We start from the raw sequence: 19156 nt of genomic DNA, 5'->3' as shown, positions 1-19156 counted from the left end.
GATGGAAGGGATGGCAGGGATGTGTAATAGAGTAAGAAAGGATGGAGCAGGAAAAGCAGTAGAAAAAAATTTGAAAAGAAACCTGTAGTAGATTTTTTTTTTTTTTTAAAAAAAAAAGCTTCTTTTGTGGGGTGAAAAGTGAAAGTGAAAAGTGAAGGCTTTCCGTGTGGAAGCTTGGCCCTGGATATCTCTACCCAGCGTTCACTTTGCAATTGAGAAGAGATGCCCATCTCCTCTTCTACTGCATCCACCTTTTTCTTTTGTAAATCTGGTAGTCTTAGAACAGTTTTCAAAGATGCAATCRGAAGTAAATGTCAGGTTTCTTTCTCTCTTAAAAATATCTCCTGAAGTGTTGTATTTGGTTTGTTAGCTGTCTGAAGTACCTGAATGTAATGTTTTTAAAAAGATTTGGTTTGTGTATTTTGGCCTGACAATCTTGTTTTTATTTTTGTATTCTTATTCAGGTCTGCTTAAAGAAGTGGAGTTTTTAGCGAAGGAGAAATTAGAGCTTCAATGTCAGGCAGCAAAAGATCATTCCAACTTGCGCTCTCAAATGAAAGTTTTGGAGGTAGAACTTGAAGAACAGCTGCATAGTAATCAAGACCTGGCTAAACAGTTACTGGAGGTTGCTGACCTGAAACAGCAAATTCAAGTTCTTGAAAAACAGCTTAAAAATCAGCGACAATTCATGGATGTAAGCAAGCTCGGTACCACATTTTACATGGTTTTGGAGGTGGTAAATACTGCTCCTGTTTAGTGATCTAGGCTTTAAAGATAGGTTTTCAAATTACATGTGTTTTGTTTTCTGTAATAACTTCTTATGTACGCTGGAGTAAAAACTCTTTCCCTGCAATTTTAGCCACTTAAAAGGAAGTACTAACTTATTTTTTAAGTAAGCATACTTTCCACACTGCAAAAGCAGTTTTTATTATATTTAATATTTTAATAAAATGTTAACATTCTAATAAAATATTTTCATTATCTCTGGCTGGGTTGATAGGAGCAAGCTATAGAAAGGGAACATGAACGTGATGATTTTCAGCAAGAAATTCAGAAATTGGAAGAACAGTTAAAGGTTACAGGAAAATCACAGACTTCTGGAGAGCCCAGGGAATATGGGGTGAGTGAAACCATATTTAGTGACCGAGGGAGTTTCCATTTACTACAATTAACTATCAAAAGCTGTATCTTCTTGCTCTTGAGAGACTTCCTGCTCCTTTGTCATCACCCAGAGAGTTGAATTCCTCCCATGTACACCCCTTACAAATGGCTAAAGTACTGGGCAGTGAGAGTGTACTTGCATTACTCTTCTGAGATGGAAGGAAATATCATATGGGGACCTATGTGTTACAGTAAAGTTTCAAAATCTATGAGTTTGGTTTAAATTAACTGGGAAAAATACTGACACTCTTGTCTATAGAGGTCACCTGATGAAAGGCTTTTGAGTCCTAGAATAGGACCTTTAAAGGACCTTTGGTCCTTTATTAGACCAATTGGTCTAATAAAGGATACATCTGTATGCATTGTACTGTCTAAAATCATAAATAAGTCCTTTTTTTTTTGAGTGCTTTTTATTTGGTACATGCTTTCGAAGATTAACTTTTGGTTTTTTGTTTGTTTTTTTTTCCCTCATAAATGAACATTGTACAGAACTATGAATTGACTCTACAGGTATGGAAAACAGCATGAACATCTCCTTAACCCTTCTTTCCTTTTCCTTTCAATTTCTTCTGCTTAGTATCTGTTCTGGCTTCTTTCTGTTCTTCATGTGTCAAATGTGCTTCAGCTTGACTTAGCGATAAAGACATGTTTTTTAGGGTGGCAGAGTTCTTGGAGGAGGTGGGAACTCCTTTCAGTTTGATCTCTTGTCTATAAATACTTTATTCTGCTGGCCTCTTGCTCCAATGCATTTGCAAGCTATTACTTACTGTAAAATGTCTTTTTGATATGAAAGGAAAAATTGAGGTTCAGAATATGAAATAAAGATTGTGGAATTAGTGATGCATCATGCCTTAGCCTTCAAGTTTTGTTTGTGGCACTGCTCTTAACCTAATGTTTATACTACTTAAAAGAAAAGGTGGAAATGAAATTATTACAGTCTATGAAATTACGGACCTCAGTGTTAGAAATACCTTTCCTGTGAACAACTGAATCTTTGGCAGAGTGGATTTTCCATGCTGGCAGGCAGATTGTTACCAGCCTTGTTTAACTTCTTCGGAAATCTAATGAAATCCTAGCAGAAGTCAAGTGATTACATATTTTTCTGCATCTATCTCGGCTTCTCATTTGCATGAATATCATTATCATTATTAAGATTTACTACGTACATCAGATGTAGCTGTATCTGTATATATCAGATATGTTACACTGAAGCAAAGATCAGATGCTGCTTCTTTTTTTGAGCCTTTTCTTTCTTGAAGGCCACGTGACTTGTTGAAGGAATATTTGTACCTCTTCCAAGAATTTATACTTCTATGGCAGTCTTGACATACATCCTTTGTGATTCTGTAGGCAAAAGATTTAGGAAAAGTCACTTGAGTATGTCAGACTATTGTTAAGACCATAGCTTGCTTTCTATCCAAGATGTTGCCTGGATTATTTCACAAGCTATTTATTTACTGCATAGGCATGTACACTGGAGATCTGCTGAACGCAATACTCATTCACGTGATTGTTTGCAGCCTCTCTCAAAACACTTTAGATCTTAGAGGGGAAAGGCACATGAGAGCTAACTGAGCAAGTGACATCTGCAGTAGGATGAGGCATGTCTGTGATCTGTGCCAAATTGAAATACAGGGATTTAGAGTCTTCATGCAATTATTTAATGCAGTTTGTAGTATCAGTAATTGCTTAACTTGAGCACTGTGAATGGCTGAGACAATGCCATTCACCTGAACTTCTAATTTCTGAATGTAATCATTTAAGGGGTTCGTACTTGTTCCCTTTGCTATTTTCTAGACTTGGGAGTATATGAGTGGAATTATTTTGTGAAAAGAGTGCTGACTGATACTAGGAGCTACCATTTGTGAGTTTGCCATGAGAGTGAAGGTTGTGAGAGTGTTTTCTTACCTACAGAATCACACCACTAGCTCTACAGCAATGTGGCATTAAAAAATAGGCGTTTCTTACGTGAGTTCTTGTAATGTCTGGTATTCTGATGACTTATGACCAGATCTTAAAGCAAAACCATCTGTGTAAAACATACTGGACTTTTAAAGATATGTTCATACCTAAAAGCTTTTCTGTAAGGCTAGAAAACAAGCCTGTGTTATGCTTGACAGTTGTTTAATTGCTAATGAGATGAGAAAGGAAGAAGATATAGACATAATTAAGCAAATGTGTCTGTGCCTGTAAGCATTTGAAAATGTAATGTTAATCACTTGGTGTTTTTAACTACTCTGTGAGATGCTCTACATTTATTAATTTAGCTAAATTAATTCTTCTGTATTTTCTTAGAAGGTGACATTCTACTTTAGTAATGTCTATACAGTACTTTGATAATGTAAAGTTCTATGTTAATACAAAGTGTTCTTATTCTATAATATCAGAGAGGAAATTGTATAAATTCGCAGTCTCTTGATGAAGAAACGTATTTATTTTGTAAAAACTCATCTTCCTTACTTGTTGGTGTTGACTAAATAACTTCTCCTTTTAGAAGGAGTTCCATTGCTTTCCCATTTGATCTAGCTTTTAATTTGCCTGATGATCTTATCACTTCCTACGTAGTCTCTTTTGTTAGGTCTCTGTCTCTCTTCTGTCTCTGTCACCTAGCCAAGCTCCKAGCCTTGCTTTCACATGACTTGCTGCGATGAATGAGTGGCAGTTTTTCTGTAGCTCTGTGCGTGATTGGATCTTGCTGAGCTCAAATGCAAAGTTGTCAACCTTTTCCTATTTAAGCATTTCTTAAAGCATCTATTCGCTGTGGCATAACAGCGAATCTCTGGGTATTTTTAAGCATTGACCATGTTAAGTTGCATATTTCTTTCGATTCTTGATATCTTCCTTTGGATTGGAATTCCTTAAATTAATAGAAAAGGATTCGAAAACTACAGGAATACATCTAATGCTATTCAAAATCATTCATGTAATCTTGAGTGGGTTTTTATTTTAAAAAGTAAGAAAAGCATTTTGTTTGACCTTTGGGCTTGGAAAGTATACTTTCATCCAGTATTTGGTAGACTACTGTGCATATTAAGTGAGAATAAGTAAATGTACATTTAAGAGCTGCTGTATTTGGAAAACAAGATTTCAGGAAGTTACTTTTTCATCCTTTCCCTACACTTCTACTTTTACTTTCATCTGAGATTTTAACACTAGTTTCGTCCATAGTAAAATTCTGCCTACTTAGCTGTGAAATTACTCTTCCTTCCAACTGGAAATTTAGGTTATATTGCCTGAATTTCTGTATAATGTGATTTCTATATAGGTAGAATCTTTGCAAGCAGAAATAAAAGAGAAGATGGATGATTACAGTAAGCTATTATTAGAAAAGGAGCAAAAACATCAAGAAATTACAGCTCGTGATAAAGAAATAGAGAAACTGGTGGCACAGATACGAGAACTGGAGCACAGCAGTACTGAAGTCTCAAAGACTGTGAACTACTTGGAACAACAGCTACAAAAAATGAAGAAAGTGGAAACAGAATTAAAACAGGTAATTTTTAAATACCTGTTTCACTCAGGGAGGAGTTATGCAGATAGTGTTTTCATGTGGAAGTTCCAAGACTCTGTTACAATGTTGTTTGAGGCTGTACTTTGCATCTAGTGGTGAGTTAAACTGTTGTATTAATAGCAGGTTTTACAGGCACAGTTTTAAACAAACGTGGGTTTTGAGAACTATGAAACTTCTATATAGACTAGTTTTTGCTATTTGTTATGTTTGATTGATCAGAGCTCTTTTGCTTCTCCAAGAGTTCCTAAGAAGATAGTAAGATAGAAGATAGTATACTCAATAGTAAATATATTGGATTTTTGATCAATAGCTATGTCAAGATCATACCATCTTAATTGGTAATTTTTGCTGTAGGTCTTGGGAGCCAAATCTGTTCATCATACTTTGAAGATCTTAGTATTTTAGCTCGGTTGGTTAGAGCATGGTACTACTAATGCCAAGGTCGCAGGTTCAATCCCATATGGGCTACGCTGACGGTTGGACTAGATGATCTCCAGAGGTCCCTTCTAACCTTACCATTCTATGATTTATAGGAAATTTACATTTGGGATCATTGTTTAGCTCAGTTGGTTAGAGCGTGGTGCTGCTAATACCAAGGTCATGGGTTCAGTCCCCTTATGGGCTACGCTGAGGGTTGGACTAGATGATCTCCAGAGGTCCCTTCCAACCTTACCATTCTCTAATTCTACTTAGTATTCTTACTGCAGATTTGATCACAACTTAGAGAATCTGTGAACTAAGAATTATGTTCTATTTAGTAAATGGATAGAAAAATTTTGTCTGCTACCAAATATCTGAGTAGCCTTCTTGGACTAAATGTTTCTCTTTCCTACTTGTAGTTTCTCTTGGCTCAGGTAAGTATTGTCAGTGTCTGTCAAGTTTGAAAGGGTTTGAGAGTAGCATGCTCTAAACTGAATTTATTATTTTCTTTGATAATGTGTAAATACTTGCTTTTATTATTCTTTATTTTAAAAATATTGAACAAAGCATATTTTTGTTTAATTTTACCTGCCTGTGGCATAGACTAACCAGCTATAGTTTATTAGGTGCTATTATTCCCTTCTATTTGGCATATGTGAGATTACATCTGCACAACTGTCTGGGTTTGGATTCTCCAGTACAGGAAAGACACTGAAATACTGGCGTGAGTTCAGCAAGGGGCAACAAAGGTGGTCAGAGGCTAGAGGAAATGATTTATGAGGAGAAGCTGAGAGAACAGGGCTTGTTTAGCCTTAGAGAGAAAGCAATATGAAGATCTTGGTGTTGCCCATGACCGCATAAGGTGAGGATATACGAAAACTGGAGCAAGACTYTTCTTGGAGGTACACAGGGAAAGGATGAGAAGATAAGGGCATAAACTGCAACAAGGGGAAATTTCATTTAAATAGTAGGGGACAAAAATCAGAATGGGGCAATCTGACATTGGAAAARGATCTCAGAGAGGTCTTTATTTGATATTCAGAATTTGGCCAGGCCTGTAGAACAATTTGCTCTAAGCTAGTTCTGCTTTGAGCTGAGAGTTGGACCAGAAAGCTCTAGGGATCCTTCTCTGACTACACTATTCTTTTTTATACAAATACACAAAAACCATGACCACTCGCTTTCCATTTGGTTTGCTGTGGAGAACATGGAGGCTGATACTACTGTTGGTACACATTACTCTTGTCCCTGAAATCCTAGCTTTTTATTAAACATGCTCACTTTGATCTGTGGCAATTTGAGACTTTTTTAAAGCTGTCTGAATGTCCCAGTAAATTGGTCATTCTTTAAAATCCTAAATAAGCCAAATTCAGACTTCAAGGAGAAAGTAATTCTTGAGCTTCATACGAGGTTGAACTACTGAATTTGCCATCTGTAGTTATTTGTAATAGCTTGCCTTGAAGATATTTTATGCAGTAAATAAGTGCCAAATGAGCATATCATGAACTTTGTGTGCAAAACCAATTTGATGTGAAAAGAAATAATAAGTTTTATCCCCAAAAGGTATTCCAACATGCAAAAAATGTCAGCATTGCAGGTAAAGGAGAATAAGGCTAGTAAGGAAGAGGTCTGGAAAGAATAATTTTGAACATGGAACAGTATCTTTCTTTGCAAAGAGTACTGACTAAACCCGCAGATACCAGATCCATTTGTCCCACTGTCAAGAGCAGGGAGCAGGGATTTGTTGTTCAGTCCGGGTCTGATTCCTTTCATTGGTTCAGACTGAATTATAAAATTGGCTCTTTTGCTTGCAGTGGTTGCTTGGGCTGATTGCTCTCCCTTTAGTTTTGAGATCTTCAAAGCAGGCTTGCTTAGGGAGTCTGCTATACTATGCATTTTGGAATAAGGAAACGAAGAAACACAGTGTTGGGCTGCATCTATACAGGCACCCAGATGTAGGTTTTAGAATGAAGATATGTTTCATAAAGCACCTATTTTTGCATGGGTCATTGCATGTTTGTGCTGGATCACTGGGGCAACCACAGAATGTTAAACTTCACTCTTTCACGCAGAACTGTGCTTACACCATGAGCTAAGGTGCACCTGTACCTTTATCCAGTAAATGCTGGGCAATCTGAAGAAAAGCAGGGGAATTCCACAGTAATCAGGGCTTGCACATTGTCACTGGGGGCGTTTTGTCAGAGATCAAGCTGAACTTCAAAATGGTGTGGATAACTTCTTGCTTTTGGTATTGACATAGAAACAAAAAAGTAGGCATTGCGGTTGCTTGGCTTTCGTTGGTGCCTGTCCTTTCACGCATGTCATCAGCCAACCCCTGAGACCTCCTACTGTGATAGGATTTGTGTGATGGCAAGAAAAGTTTTTGTTTTCTCCTGAGGACAAACAAAAATGTGTGGTAGGTGCTTCCTTACCTGAACAAATTCAGGTGATACAAAACTGTCATTCACACCTAAGTATCTGAATTGGCTGTAGCTTGTCCATGTAGCTTCCTCTTTCCCCTTTTGTGTACCTGGACTTCTTCCCATCATAACTGATCTGAAGGCTACTGAGGGCTGGCTGAGGGCTCGGGGATGGAAATCATTGTCTGTTTAGTAGCTATGTGAAGGTTTGGAGAACTTTTTGTAAATACCTTGGGCATGCTGTTTTGATGTTGCAATATAACATTAGCTTAAGGGGATATATTGATGCTTCTTTCCTGTTAAGATCGGAAAATGCTTTCCATTTATTCAGAGTCCAGGTTCTGTTTGATTAGAGAACAATAATTTTTTTTTAACATAATTTTTGGCAAATCGTATCATGAATCTAAATTAACCCTTCTATTAGAGTTGTGTCTACTGAACAATGGGCAGAGTAAGTGTTGAACAACAAAGGCATTTACTTCCTTGAGATTCCTGCTCAGCTTTCTTTGTATTGTAATAAGTACAAATAAGTATGCCTGCTGTTTGGAACGACTTCCAGAGGGAAGATTTCCTTCTTGGATTGACCCAGCCCAAAGGAGAGATTAAAACAAAAAAAAAAAAAAAAAAAAAAAAAAAAAAAACCCAAACCTGTAGCTTGGCAGATCATAGATATGGCATAAACTTAGTTCTGGTTTTGCATTCTGACTTAACATGATGTATTTTGTAGGAGATTTTTGGTCTTCCCGTAGCTTGGCTTGAGTTCTCCACTACTTAAGTTAAAGCTGTATTTGCTTAAACGATATATGGTACCTTAATAAATACGGAAGTGGCTACAAGAACAAGATGTTTAGATTAGTAAACAAACAGATAAATCACTGTATAATTGAGAAAGTGTACTTTACTGCTGAATGCTAAATTTTCAGAAGTTAGCTTGGGTTAGGAAAAAATACACGATTAAAAATTTGTGAGTGAGMCAAAAACTTTTGGTTGTCTTGCATTCATGTGTTTTTATGGATCATTGGAAACTATGTTCTTATTGTACTGAATTTTTCTTCAGGGATGAGTTATTTTTGACAGGAATGTTCTCTTTAGATATATATGTATACTGATAATTCATTCTAACACCAAAAAATATATTTTGCAGGATAAAGAAGCATTGCAACAACAACAGTACAATAACCTGATTCAGATCTCTGCCCTGCAGTCTAAATTGGATGAAGCAAGGCACAGAGTACCTACCGAAGGCAGTTCTGATCAAGTGCTGAAGGAACAGTTACAGGCAAAAGAGGAAGCACTTTTGATGAAAGAGAGAGAGGTAATCGGTTTAAAATTTTAATAGGTTCTTGTAGACATTAGGAATAGTCACTTAAGTTGCAGAAGTACTTTGTGCACTAGCTGAGAATTTAAGTCATTCAAAAATGAAATGACCAATGTTCTTCTAGCGAATGAGTAAACGTGCCTCTTTACCCAGCATTTTCTCTGCTCTTGGTCTTAGCTAATTTTGTGATGAGTCACATCAATCGTAAGCGACTGACAAACAGGTTTCTGTTGTAAACTATTTTTTTCTTCCATCCTAAAGTTGAAGTGAAGTGGAACTTAGCTATACTTTTTTCTGACTGAGAGTAAGAGATACTTAGAGCAGCAGCGACAATAACAAATCTTAATGGTGTTACCTGACCTTCTGCATTTTGTAAGCTAGAGRATTTTAGCTGTGCTTTCTACTGAGCTCATCCGAAATTCAAGATGAATCAGTCTCAGTATTTAGGACTTTTATTGGATGCACACACAGAGATATGCATGCACACTCACACACGGACTATGTATGTTTATGTAATATTATATAAATGTTATGGTATCTGTATCCTATCTGTAATATACAAACCTACAGTCCAGTTTGGGATGTGCAAAGAAAAAAAAAAAAAAAAAGTAAGGCCTGGATGATCCTCCAGATAAGAGTACAGCATTGCTTCAAGAGCAATAACCTAAAAAAAACCAATAATTTCCTATAGGTCAAAGGGTTTTTTTTGTATCTTATATAGTCTTATATCAGGAATCACTAGCCCCTTTTCTTTCTTAAAGCCCTTATGTCTAGCTACTCATAAAGGCAAGAGTTGATACACACTRTGAGTGGCCAGATGGCAGTGCTTCCCAGTCATTCTTTTCTCTGAAGATTTCTCTGCAAGCAGAGAAATGTGTAATTTGTGAATCTTCATTTTACAGTTTGAATGAGTCAATGAATGTAACTTTTGTGATTGCTGTGTCCTTGGATTAATATTGCAGTGCTAATTTCTCTTATAAAAAGAGAATGGTGATCATGTGAATAACTTACGATTACTTTAGACATTAGATATAAGCGTGTCTCAAATTGTTGTCCCAAACTACACCAGTGGTCATGCCTTGATTGTTCAGGACGTTTTTATATAAACAGTTAATTTTTTAAAAGGGGAAGGTAAAGGGGATCTTGTAATTCTTCGAAAATCAGGAAGCTTTGGTTCCCAGCTGAGGAAGTAGTACACTACTCTTATTCTTTAAGTATTTCAAATATTTTATTAATGTAAACTGATTACAGAGAGTTTAAGCCATGGAATTGGCTGTAGTTATTTTCAGTAATTAAGGTGAAATAAATTTTGTATTTTCTGCTTAAATGAGGGGACTTGATTAAAAGAAGTTTGCATTTTCTTTGTTTTAGATTGCAAGCTTATTAGACCAACTTGAGCAATGTAAAGATAATTTGATCAGTAAAAATGAGGAGATACTGCAGCTGAACTTACAGTTAGAGATGCAAAAAAATCTTAGCACTTCCAGCATCAGCCAACTTCAGTTAGAGAACGAACACTTGAAGGTAGGTTTCTTTGGCTTTAGTGTGCTCCAGCTAAACCTCTAGAAATCCTTTTTTCCCCTTGAGCGATGTGGTCTTTATCTCATGCTTTATAAATGCACATTTAGTTTGTTTCTCTTGTCAAGGGAATATTGTATTGCTGTTAAAAATGCTAATATTAGATACCTTAGAACAAAAAATGGTTCATGCTTATGATATTACCTTCTACAGTCAACTGATTTAAACGAGAAACTTAGCTTTTTTTCTAGTCCTGGAAGTTGGGATGCATAAAACAAAACAGCAGCTGAATGTGACCAGAGAATAACAGATGCAGTTTGCATGCGGTGTTATTTGTATGGATGGTCAGTCTGAAAACACCATGAAAAGTGTTTTTCTGCATGTGGACTGTTCTCAGCACTGTTCAATGGGATATTGATTTCATGAGTCTAAGAGGCCCTAATAAAGGCTGTGCTGGAGCATAGCCAGCTCTTCGTCTTGTGCCCATGATCTTTCCAAACTCCTAATACTTTGGGAGGAAAAAGTCATTGCTACTGTAAATGCAAATATTCCCAATGGAAAGAGTGATGGAGTTCTTGCTGCTGTTCCCAGGGGCTCTCTTTGTCTGGAACAGAAAATGATACTGAGTTTCTGATCGATGCCATGAGTACATACTAGCTGCTGCTTCTTAAACAGTAGTCTTTCTGTCCTGTGATGGGATAGATAATTTACTCAATGGCTTTTAGTCAGAGAAATTCAGTTGCATGAGACTTATTGGCACAACTACACTTTTCTTCATTGTGGGGAAAGGTGAAGTAATCCTTCCTTGAAAAGGACTCTATAAAAACAGTGAGGAAAACTATGATATGCCTTTTATAGGTTGCATCACTGAATAGTTGATTTCTAGTGGCAGACCATATCCAGGAGACTTTTCCAGACAAATGCAAATGCTGCTATAAAGCGTACAGTCTTGAAGTGTAAAGACAACTTGCGATGAGCATGACAGATCAGTAGCATTATGATGAGCAGATCTGTAGGATTTCAGTTAGAATCAGTTCCCATACAGTGTAACGAATGCCTTGATCCTTGCTGCTGCAGCCATTAGTGTAGTCAGAGGATGCCTGAGTAGTCTGTTACCGTTACTGTCGCTATAAAAATTGAGTCTTTGCACATCCAGAAAAATGGTAATTCTTAGAGCTCAACTGTTCACGGCAACTTCAGTGATTCTTTGATTACAAACTACAGTGGTGGTGTTCAGTAAATAGTACTGCAGTCTTGCCTGCATTTCTGACTTCTACAGCCATAGCAAATGTTGTAAGTTATAAAACTGGATGGCAGTTAGTCTGTCAACTAGTGCTTATCTCCTGCCTTGAAAATTGAGAATCATTGTGCCAATTTAATTGAGTGGTACAAACCCAAATGAGTAGCTATCATTGTTTTAATTTTCATAAATTTTAATAAGGAGGAGAATGGTTAAATAAAGCCCTTAGTTCTGTCCTGCCATTTTACTGGAAGAAAATGAAAGTCTTTTGTAATCAAACTGATGTTTTTCTGTTCAGGAGGATCTAACAAAATTTCACCTGAAGCAAAATCAGGACCGGGATAATAGTGATTCCTCAGCTTTGTCACTCCCACAAGCACTACTTAATGAAAAGAATCAAGAAATTGATCATTTGAATGAGCAGGTGAAGAGACTCCAATGTGAGCTAGAGAACACAATGAATGATAAGGTAAGAGTACTTACTAGATGACCATTGCTTACTTTTGGGATGGAAAGGGAGGAACATACAGAATCACATTGCAGATGAAATTTGTTAGGTATTTTTCTTAAGACAGTAGAGAGTATTCTGAGTAGGTACCCAGCTAAAGTCTGTAATTCTTCTCATTGTTAAATGTTTGATTTAATGCCTAAGTGATTTAGAAAAACATAATCCTTCTAGTAATTTTAACTCTTATGAGCAATAGTAATTTTGTCTACATGTATTAATACTCAGATCCTATCCTTTTGCTCAGGCTGTGGAAGACCAAAAATCTGAAATCGAAGAACTCCGATCTCTTGTTGAGCACCTTCGTGGTGACCAGGAAAGGTTACGTAAGGACAAAGATGAGGAGGTAGAACAACTTCATGGAGTAATTGAGAAGCTTCAAAAAGAGCTGGCACATTTTGGACCAATATGTCATGAAGTTAGTGACAGCCAAGATAATCTTTATCAGCTTGGTTTGGAAGAACCAGTGGAAAACCTTCAGAATGAGCTGAAGAAGGGACTGGTAGATTGTCAGGGTGATCCTGATCCAAATAGAAAAAAACTATCACTACTCTCCAATGTGAGAGAACTTCAGGAAGAACTAGAGCTCGTTTCAGCTGCTAGAGAAGCTCTGCGGCACCAACTGGAAGAGAAGGAATCACAATTCAAAATGGAAGTGGAGATTTTAGAGCAAAATTTTCAAGAAGTGCAAGAGTCATCGAAGCAGCACTTGGCAGAGCTAACCTCTCTAAGGGTAGAGTATGATGCACTTCGAAAAGAATACCACCTTTTCCAAACACACTTTTCTCAGAGAGAGGTTGAAGCAAGGGTGATTTCTTCTCGGATTCAAGAACTTGAAAGTACTATTAGAGAAAGGGAAGCAAATATTCTAGAGAAAGATATGCAGATGAAGACAATGGCAGATCAAAGAGCAGCTGACACAAATGAATTACAATGCTTAATAAAAAAGTTAGCAGTACTTGAAACTGAGTTGGAAAAGAAAGACACAGATCGGGCTCAAGAGGTTCATAATCTTCAGTCAGAAGTTTCTAGACTTGATTTCGAGATGCAAACACTGAATCAAAAAGARGTAGCTTATCAGAGAGAAATTGATGAACTGCAAGGTTGTGCTGCAAAACTGAAAGATCAAATTCAGGAGTACGTGAAAGAGCTTGAAGCCTTACGATTGGAAAGAGATGAACTTATTTCACAGTTGGAGTCCTACAAGTCAAAGGAGCAACATGGTTATGAAGAGGCTAACCTTCCCAAGTTGGTCTCCAAAACAGAAAGAAAGTGTGAAGATCTTAAAGGAATAGAGAATATGGAAGTACTGGGATCAACTATTGATCAGTCACTTGGAGTTCTGGTTTCCCCAAGTGATAAAYTGGTAAGTGATTGGTTTTCTAATAGTGTTACTTTTTTTTCTTGAATAAGCCAAATTGGTGTCATATAAAGCCCTATAGTTTGGTCTTCTCAGTATTGTGATGGCAGAAATTAAAATGTTGATTAGATGGCCTTTGCTGTTTTCAAGAAAGAGTGAAGATGAGTACTGTGGTATAAAAATGGCTGTTGTGAGTCAGATTAAAGGTCTTTCTGTGTCTGTGTCCTTTCTCTAGTTGTGGCCAGTAGTAGATGCCTGGAAAGATTAAGACCAGAGGAAGCRCATGTGGAAACTTAATCTAGTGATATTACAAAATGTTACACATTAACTTTGCCATTTTACTTGATAGCCCAGCCATCACAACAGATTTTAAAATGAGGAATTGCATCCTACTTCGTTAGAACAATGGGTTTTAATTAGACTTTTTTCTATTATCACCAAACTACACTCAAGTATTTAGAACGTATTGTATTTAAATTGCACTTGAATACTATTTCCCTTATATACACATTTTTCTTCTTATTTACAGAAAAGATGAATGATTTCACTTAGTAATTACTCTGTATTTTCTAAGCAGACAAAAACTGTTGCGAAGCAAAATGTGTGACTATTATTGTTTTTGTATTTTTATTTGCTTAAAAGTTCTAGTTAGGATCAGTGATGTTTGCCTAGGTGGTAGTCTTGACTTCAGGATTTCTGTTTCAGAAAGTTTATCAAGGAAGATGTGGGAATAGCATTGAGTCACATGTCTTTATACTCAATGATCATAAATATTTATCATTCTGCACAAGATCAGAGCTCAGGCTACCGGACTTTCAGTCTAGTGTGACCATATTGCCTATGCAAATCAAGTATTTGGTCATGGCAGTTGTTTATTCCCTTTAAACAGACATATAGCAATCATTATATACCATGTAGTGCTTATCTGATGTAGTATTTATTTGATGTAGTTTTTATTTATACTACTGTAGTTTTTATTTGTTTCTGTAAATCTCCTTCAGGTTGTAACAGATACTTTGTATTAGCTGATAACTAACCTTCATGAGTTTCAGATTTCTGCTGGAAACTAYATATAGTGATACTGTATTCTTCTTGTCCAGAACAGGAGTACAGTTGCTTGATCTCAGTTTAGTAACRATTACTTTTACAGGCTTAACATGCTGTGCTAGCCTGTGAATTCAAGACAACAGCATCATTTATACTAATGGTTTTGTAAAATATTTAAACAATATGTGGAAGGTGCAGCTATAATTTCAAAATCATAGTTACTGTAGACACAATTTGGAAATTTGAAAATGCACGGAAAATATATAGTCTATACTAATAGACTATAGACTAGACTAGACTATAGAATAGACTATTCCATGCTAATATGGAAACTGCTCATGTGAAAATTCTTTTTTCCTTTGAAGCCAATGCAGAGAGAGATGAAGGCTAGAAATGCTTCACAGAATGAAGAGGGTATAATTRTAAAGATGGCATCTCATCAAGTAGAATGGAAATCTGAATTAGCTTCTGTAAAAAAGGAGTTAGGATTCAGTAAAGAGAGAACCATTAAAACTTTGAAGGATGAAAAGGTATAGTAGAATTCTGGGGACAGTTAAATCACTTAAAGATCATTTTTTCAAGGAGAACCTTGGATTTCATTTATATTTGTATTTATTTAAGTTTATGCATATATTGCATGTCAGTGGTATTTTCATGAGTAAGTGCAAAAAGTCTTTGAGTATGCTGTGGCAGTGGAGGGATGGTCATCAAAGGCAGAGAATACATTGCATCAAAATAAATAATTTAACAGTATCTTCAAGCGTTCATTTATAATAATTAATTGAGTCTATAATGACTCATTCCTATGGAATAGTTCATTTTAATAGAARGAAAGGTATAATATTCCATTTAGACTATCAATTGTCTGAGCAAGATATTGGCGATGAGCTGAAAGCAGGAGAAAAATAACAATATTTGGGTACTTCTGTTGTTCTCGTATGTCATGAGATTGATACAGAACCTACCTCTTCAGAGGTAAAGAAGTGATTGCTCCTTGGARTTACCAGTGACAAGATCTGCGTGAGGTTAAACAACTCTTTACTTAACCCTGAATTGTGTACAGGAGCTGGTTCAAATATTATCACTGTAATGCTGAAGAGCCTTTGTGTAATAATGAATGTAGCACAAATTCAGTAACTTTATAGGAGTGAAGAAGCTCCCTACAGTTGTTCTTAGGCTCAGAAGTGAGAACAATGAAAACTAGGAAATGTATTAAAAAGAAGGCTTGATGATTAGCTAAAAGGGTAACAAATTTGCAGCTGGCATTTCAGTTAAAAAGAACTAAGACACTTCAGCTAAGAAGGTTGATTAACAAGAGTAAAAGAATTAAGAAGAAGGTCTGAAATGAGAGAGGGAGCAATCATTCAGTGTCTCTCTCAATATAAGAGGTATGAAGGGTGAAATGAATTTTCCATGGTGGCAAATTTTTTTAAAAAAAGCTGAAAGAAATAATTTTTTGAACAATACATTTTAGCCACAGAATCTTAAGAGGTCAGAAGTGTAATTGCATTTTTAAAGTATTTTAGACAAAGTCACTGAAGCAGAATCCACCAAGAGCTGCTAAACTGAAAGATGTTTATTGAATGTGTGGTCTCGGATGCATAGACCTTAGACTGATGTTGTCCTGCAGGGTTCTTCAGCAAAAAGATTGGCCTAGTCCTGTAAAACCTTCTTCAGATATGATGGACGTAAAGCGGAGAGGGAAGTGCAAAACCAGAAATGCAACAAATGCAAGTTTAGGGATGGGGGAGCAAAGCAAGGCAAGGAAAACAGACCATCTTGATGCTACGGATAGGTCAGCTGGGGTAGGGGGCTCCAAGAGGATTCCGTGCCTGTGGCCTTGGGTAAGGATTTTATGTATGGAAAAAGTGGAGGCAGAAAGGCAGTCACACTTTCCACACGAGGTTATGGAGGCATTAGAAGAAGGGCCACAGCTTGACATGCTCGATATAAATATGCTGTAGAGTCTCCTTTCTCGCAGGGAAGATGCACAGACTCTGCCAAGAGCACACTTGTGCCTGATTTTCCTTCAGGAGTTTCTAACTAATGGCACCAACCAGCCCTGGAATTACAGTGGGATGGGCACCAGCCTGCTGAGGTTCCTTAATCTGTTGGTGATAGTAGGTCTATCATACTGGATCTCTGATAATATGAGGGTAAGAGAAAAAATATTTCCATGGTGTGATTCAGACATTTTCCAATTCGATGTTCTATATGAACAGATTAATATATTTAGAGAGTTAAAGACAGGAGAAAGCTGTGATTTAAGGTTTTCTAGAGCAAGTAGTGGGATTTGTTGGGTGAATGATAGGAAGTTTATCTCATCTTTGTTACTCTACCAGGAGATCTCTGGTGACAAGCATTAGGGACAAACCTCACTGTATCACATGGCCCTACCTGCAAGGGAAAGGGCTCTGCACAAACAGCCTGCCTGTGGAGTCTGTAACAAATCTGTTTGCTGAAAAGAGCAACTAGGTCATAGGAGAAGACCAATAACTTGAAGAGGCCTTGGCAAGGGAAGGAAGCTCTTTTTATGGAAATGCTGACTGAATCAGAGCCCTTGTAGTGAGGGAGGCTAGGAGGAACATGCGTGCTCTACAGCCCAGTATCGGCTGGCCCTCATACCATGGCAAAGGTGCTGATGAGGTCCCACAGCCTGTCAGGTGTGCAGACCCTCAACCTGGGAAAACAGCCAAGTACGCACAAGAATCACCAAAGACTGAGGAAGATGCCTACTGTGTCCATGCTAGCTGTGTGTCCCTGTTGGCCTGTGTCAAGAATGGGGTGGTTGGGTAGGAAGGACTTTGGTCTGACCCAGTATATGGTTTTATGGAGTCAGATTTTTGAGAAACAGTCTGCAATGTTGCTGATCAGCAGAGACCTGTTTCTTGTTTGATGTGAGTTGCCCCAGTATGAACAGACTGGTAATGGTACAAGTGCAGCCCGGCCAAAACTTCCATGGTAGCTTGTTGTTTTGCATGGCTGGTGTGTGTGTGCATGTCTGTCTGTCTGTCTCACCACAGATCTGCGAGATATGACATCTACTGTTCCTTGCTGTTCCCTCTGAAGTATAGAAGTAGACGGTTAACAGTTTCTCCTGGGTTGAAATAGCAGATACAGAAACCATGTTTATAGCTCTTCCTAAGAGTTCTCCTTCTGCCCTGGGTCAGGAATTATGCCTTAAGGGAGTTTGGAAAACCTGTCTGTTTAGGAAAACAATAGGTTTTGGTTTGTGTTTATTGAAAAGTAGGAAGATTACCTACACAGCTACGAGGAATATTTTGTTTTCTCTTTTGATACAAAAGTCAGACCTGAGGAAATAAGTAGAGTTACTGATTAACGTAATTTTTTTCCCCAYTGATGATGTGTTTGCCTCTTAGGAAGCATGGTTAGCTGGCATATAAAATATACAGATGTACTGTGTTATTTTTATATAAAATCTGGGATTAATGATATATCTGATTATTAAATTTGAGAAGCTATGCATGTTTTTAGTTTTTAAAATAATATTTAATTCCATTGAACAGTTAGTATGTGTTTTTTCATTGCAGGAAAAAGATAACAGTATAGGTGACTTGACAACTTGCAATATAAATCAGAAATCTCAAATTAAGCAATCGCAAGAAAAGATCTTGACTCAGGAATTGGATGTGATCAATAACTCTGAAAAACAGGAAGATCTGAAAAAGCATTACCAGCAAATGTTGAAAATCCATCAAACTGATTCACCAAAACGCAATTTGATCATAGGTTATAAAGGCACTCCGAAAGACTTCCAGGATTTAATTATGGATCTTGCTTCATGGGACTCACCTGAGATTGTCAGAAAGCAGGATACAAGCATGGAACCAGTGCATCACTTAACTCCCTTTTCAGAGATGGATAGTACAGATTTTGAAGTGATGCATGCAAGGTCATCAATGCAAGGAGATACTTCTGGAWTGCAGGGATATCCAAATCTGTATGAGCATGGCAGTGAGGAAGCAGCAATGAGAGTAGATGTGAAATCTCTAGCTTTCTCTGAAAGCACCTATTCTGTTGATGATGACCAAGATGTAAAGAAGATTTTGGTAAGTCATACTTCATGTTTCATTTTATTTTATTTAAACAAGGCTGGTCTGTCCTCCTCCTAGATTATTGCTGGGCCTTTGTGTGTCAGTGTTAGACGCTGAGAAGAATAGGTGCAGTATCATTCTGGATGTGCAATCATCTGCTAGTTCTTCCCTCAATAGCAGAGAGTACAGCAAACTGAGTTGTGCTGAAACATTGTTTATGGTTGCTTCTAAGAGAAAACAGTCTTCCAAAAACTAAAAACAATCAATGAGCTACTAACAGCAAGGCTTTGCACCCTGCGTGTCTACAGGCTGCTGATACAATTTCAGTAAAAATCTGGGTATCGCTCAGGTGTTTACTGAAGGCCTGTGAATCCTGGTACTTCTTTGGTGAGGCTACATGGAAGTAATTGATAAATGTATGCTAACATTTCATGTGTTAGTGGCTGAACTAAAAACTGGAAGATATTTTTTCATTTTGTCTTCCTTTTTATTTTAAACCATGGTATGCAATGTACTGTAACAGCTTTTCACCTATGTGGTAGAGTCTTAGAAGACAAAATTGGAAAATAATATATATATATATATATATATATATATATAT

The 19156-nt window shown here is 37.1% G+C and overlaps 1 protein-coding gene across 6 annotated transcripts in view; it reads left to right on the top strand.

Moving 5' to 3' along the window:
• Positions 1 to 19156, top strand: part of PCNT (pericentrin) — a 102132-nt gene that overhangs the window by 57768 nt on the left and 25208 nt on the right. For 5 of the 6 annotated variants that reach the window (XM_085312407.1, XM_085312410.1, XM_085312409.1 and 2 more), the window contains 9 exons: positions 465 to 694; positions 1001 to 1120; positions 1651 to 1671; positions 4427 to 4654; positions 8657 to 8827; positions 10202 to 10354; positions 11887 to 12057; positions 12341 to 13459; positions 18052 to 18570. In XM_085312407.1, the coding sequence (XP_085168533.1) occupies positions 465 to 694; positions 1001 to 1120; positions 1651 to 1671; positions 4427 to 4654; positions 8657 to 8827; positions 10202 to 10354; positions 11887 to 12057; positions 12341 to 13459; positions 18052 to 18570 (2732 nt within the window). The remainder of the gene's footprint in view (positions 1 to 464; positions 695 to 1000; positions 1121 to 1650; positions 1672 to 4426; positions 4655 to 8656; positions 8828 to 10201; positions 10355 to 11886; positions 12058 to 12340; positions 13460 to 18051; positions 18571 to 19156) is intronic. The other variant, XM_085312408.1, reaches the window with a different exon arrangement.

This window comes from Rhea americana, unplaced genomic scaffold, assembly GCF_003343005.1.
Source record: "Rhea americana isolate MKP2758 unplaced genomic scaffold, rheAme1 scaffold_362, whole genome shotgun sequence".
NCBI lineage: Eukaryota > Metazoa > Chordata > Aves > Rheiformes > Rheidae > Rhea > Rhea americana.
This window is presented reverse-complemented; position numbering and strand designations above follow the sequence as displayed.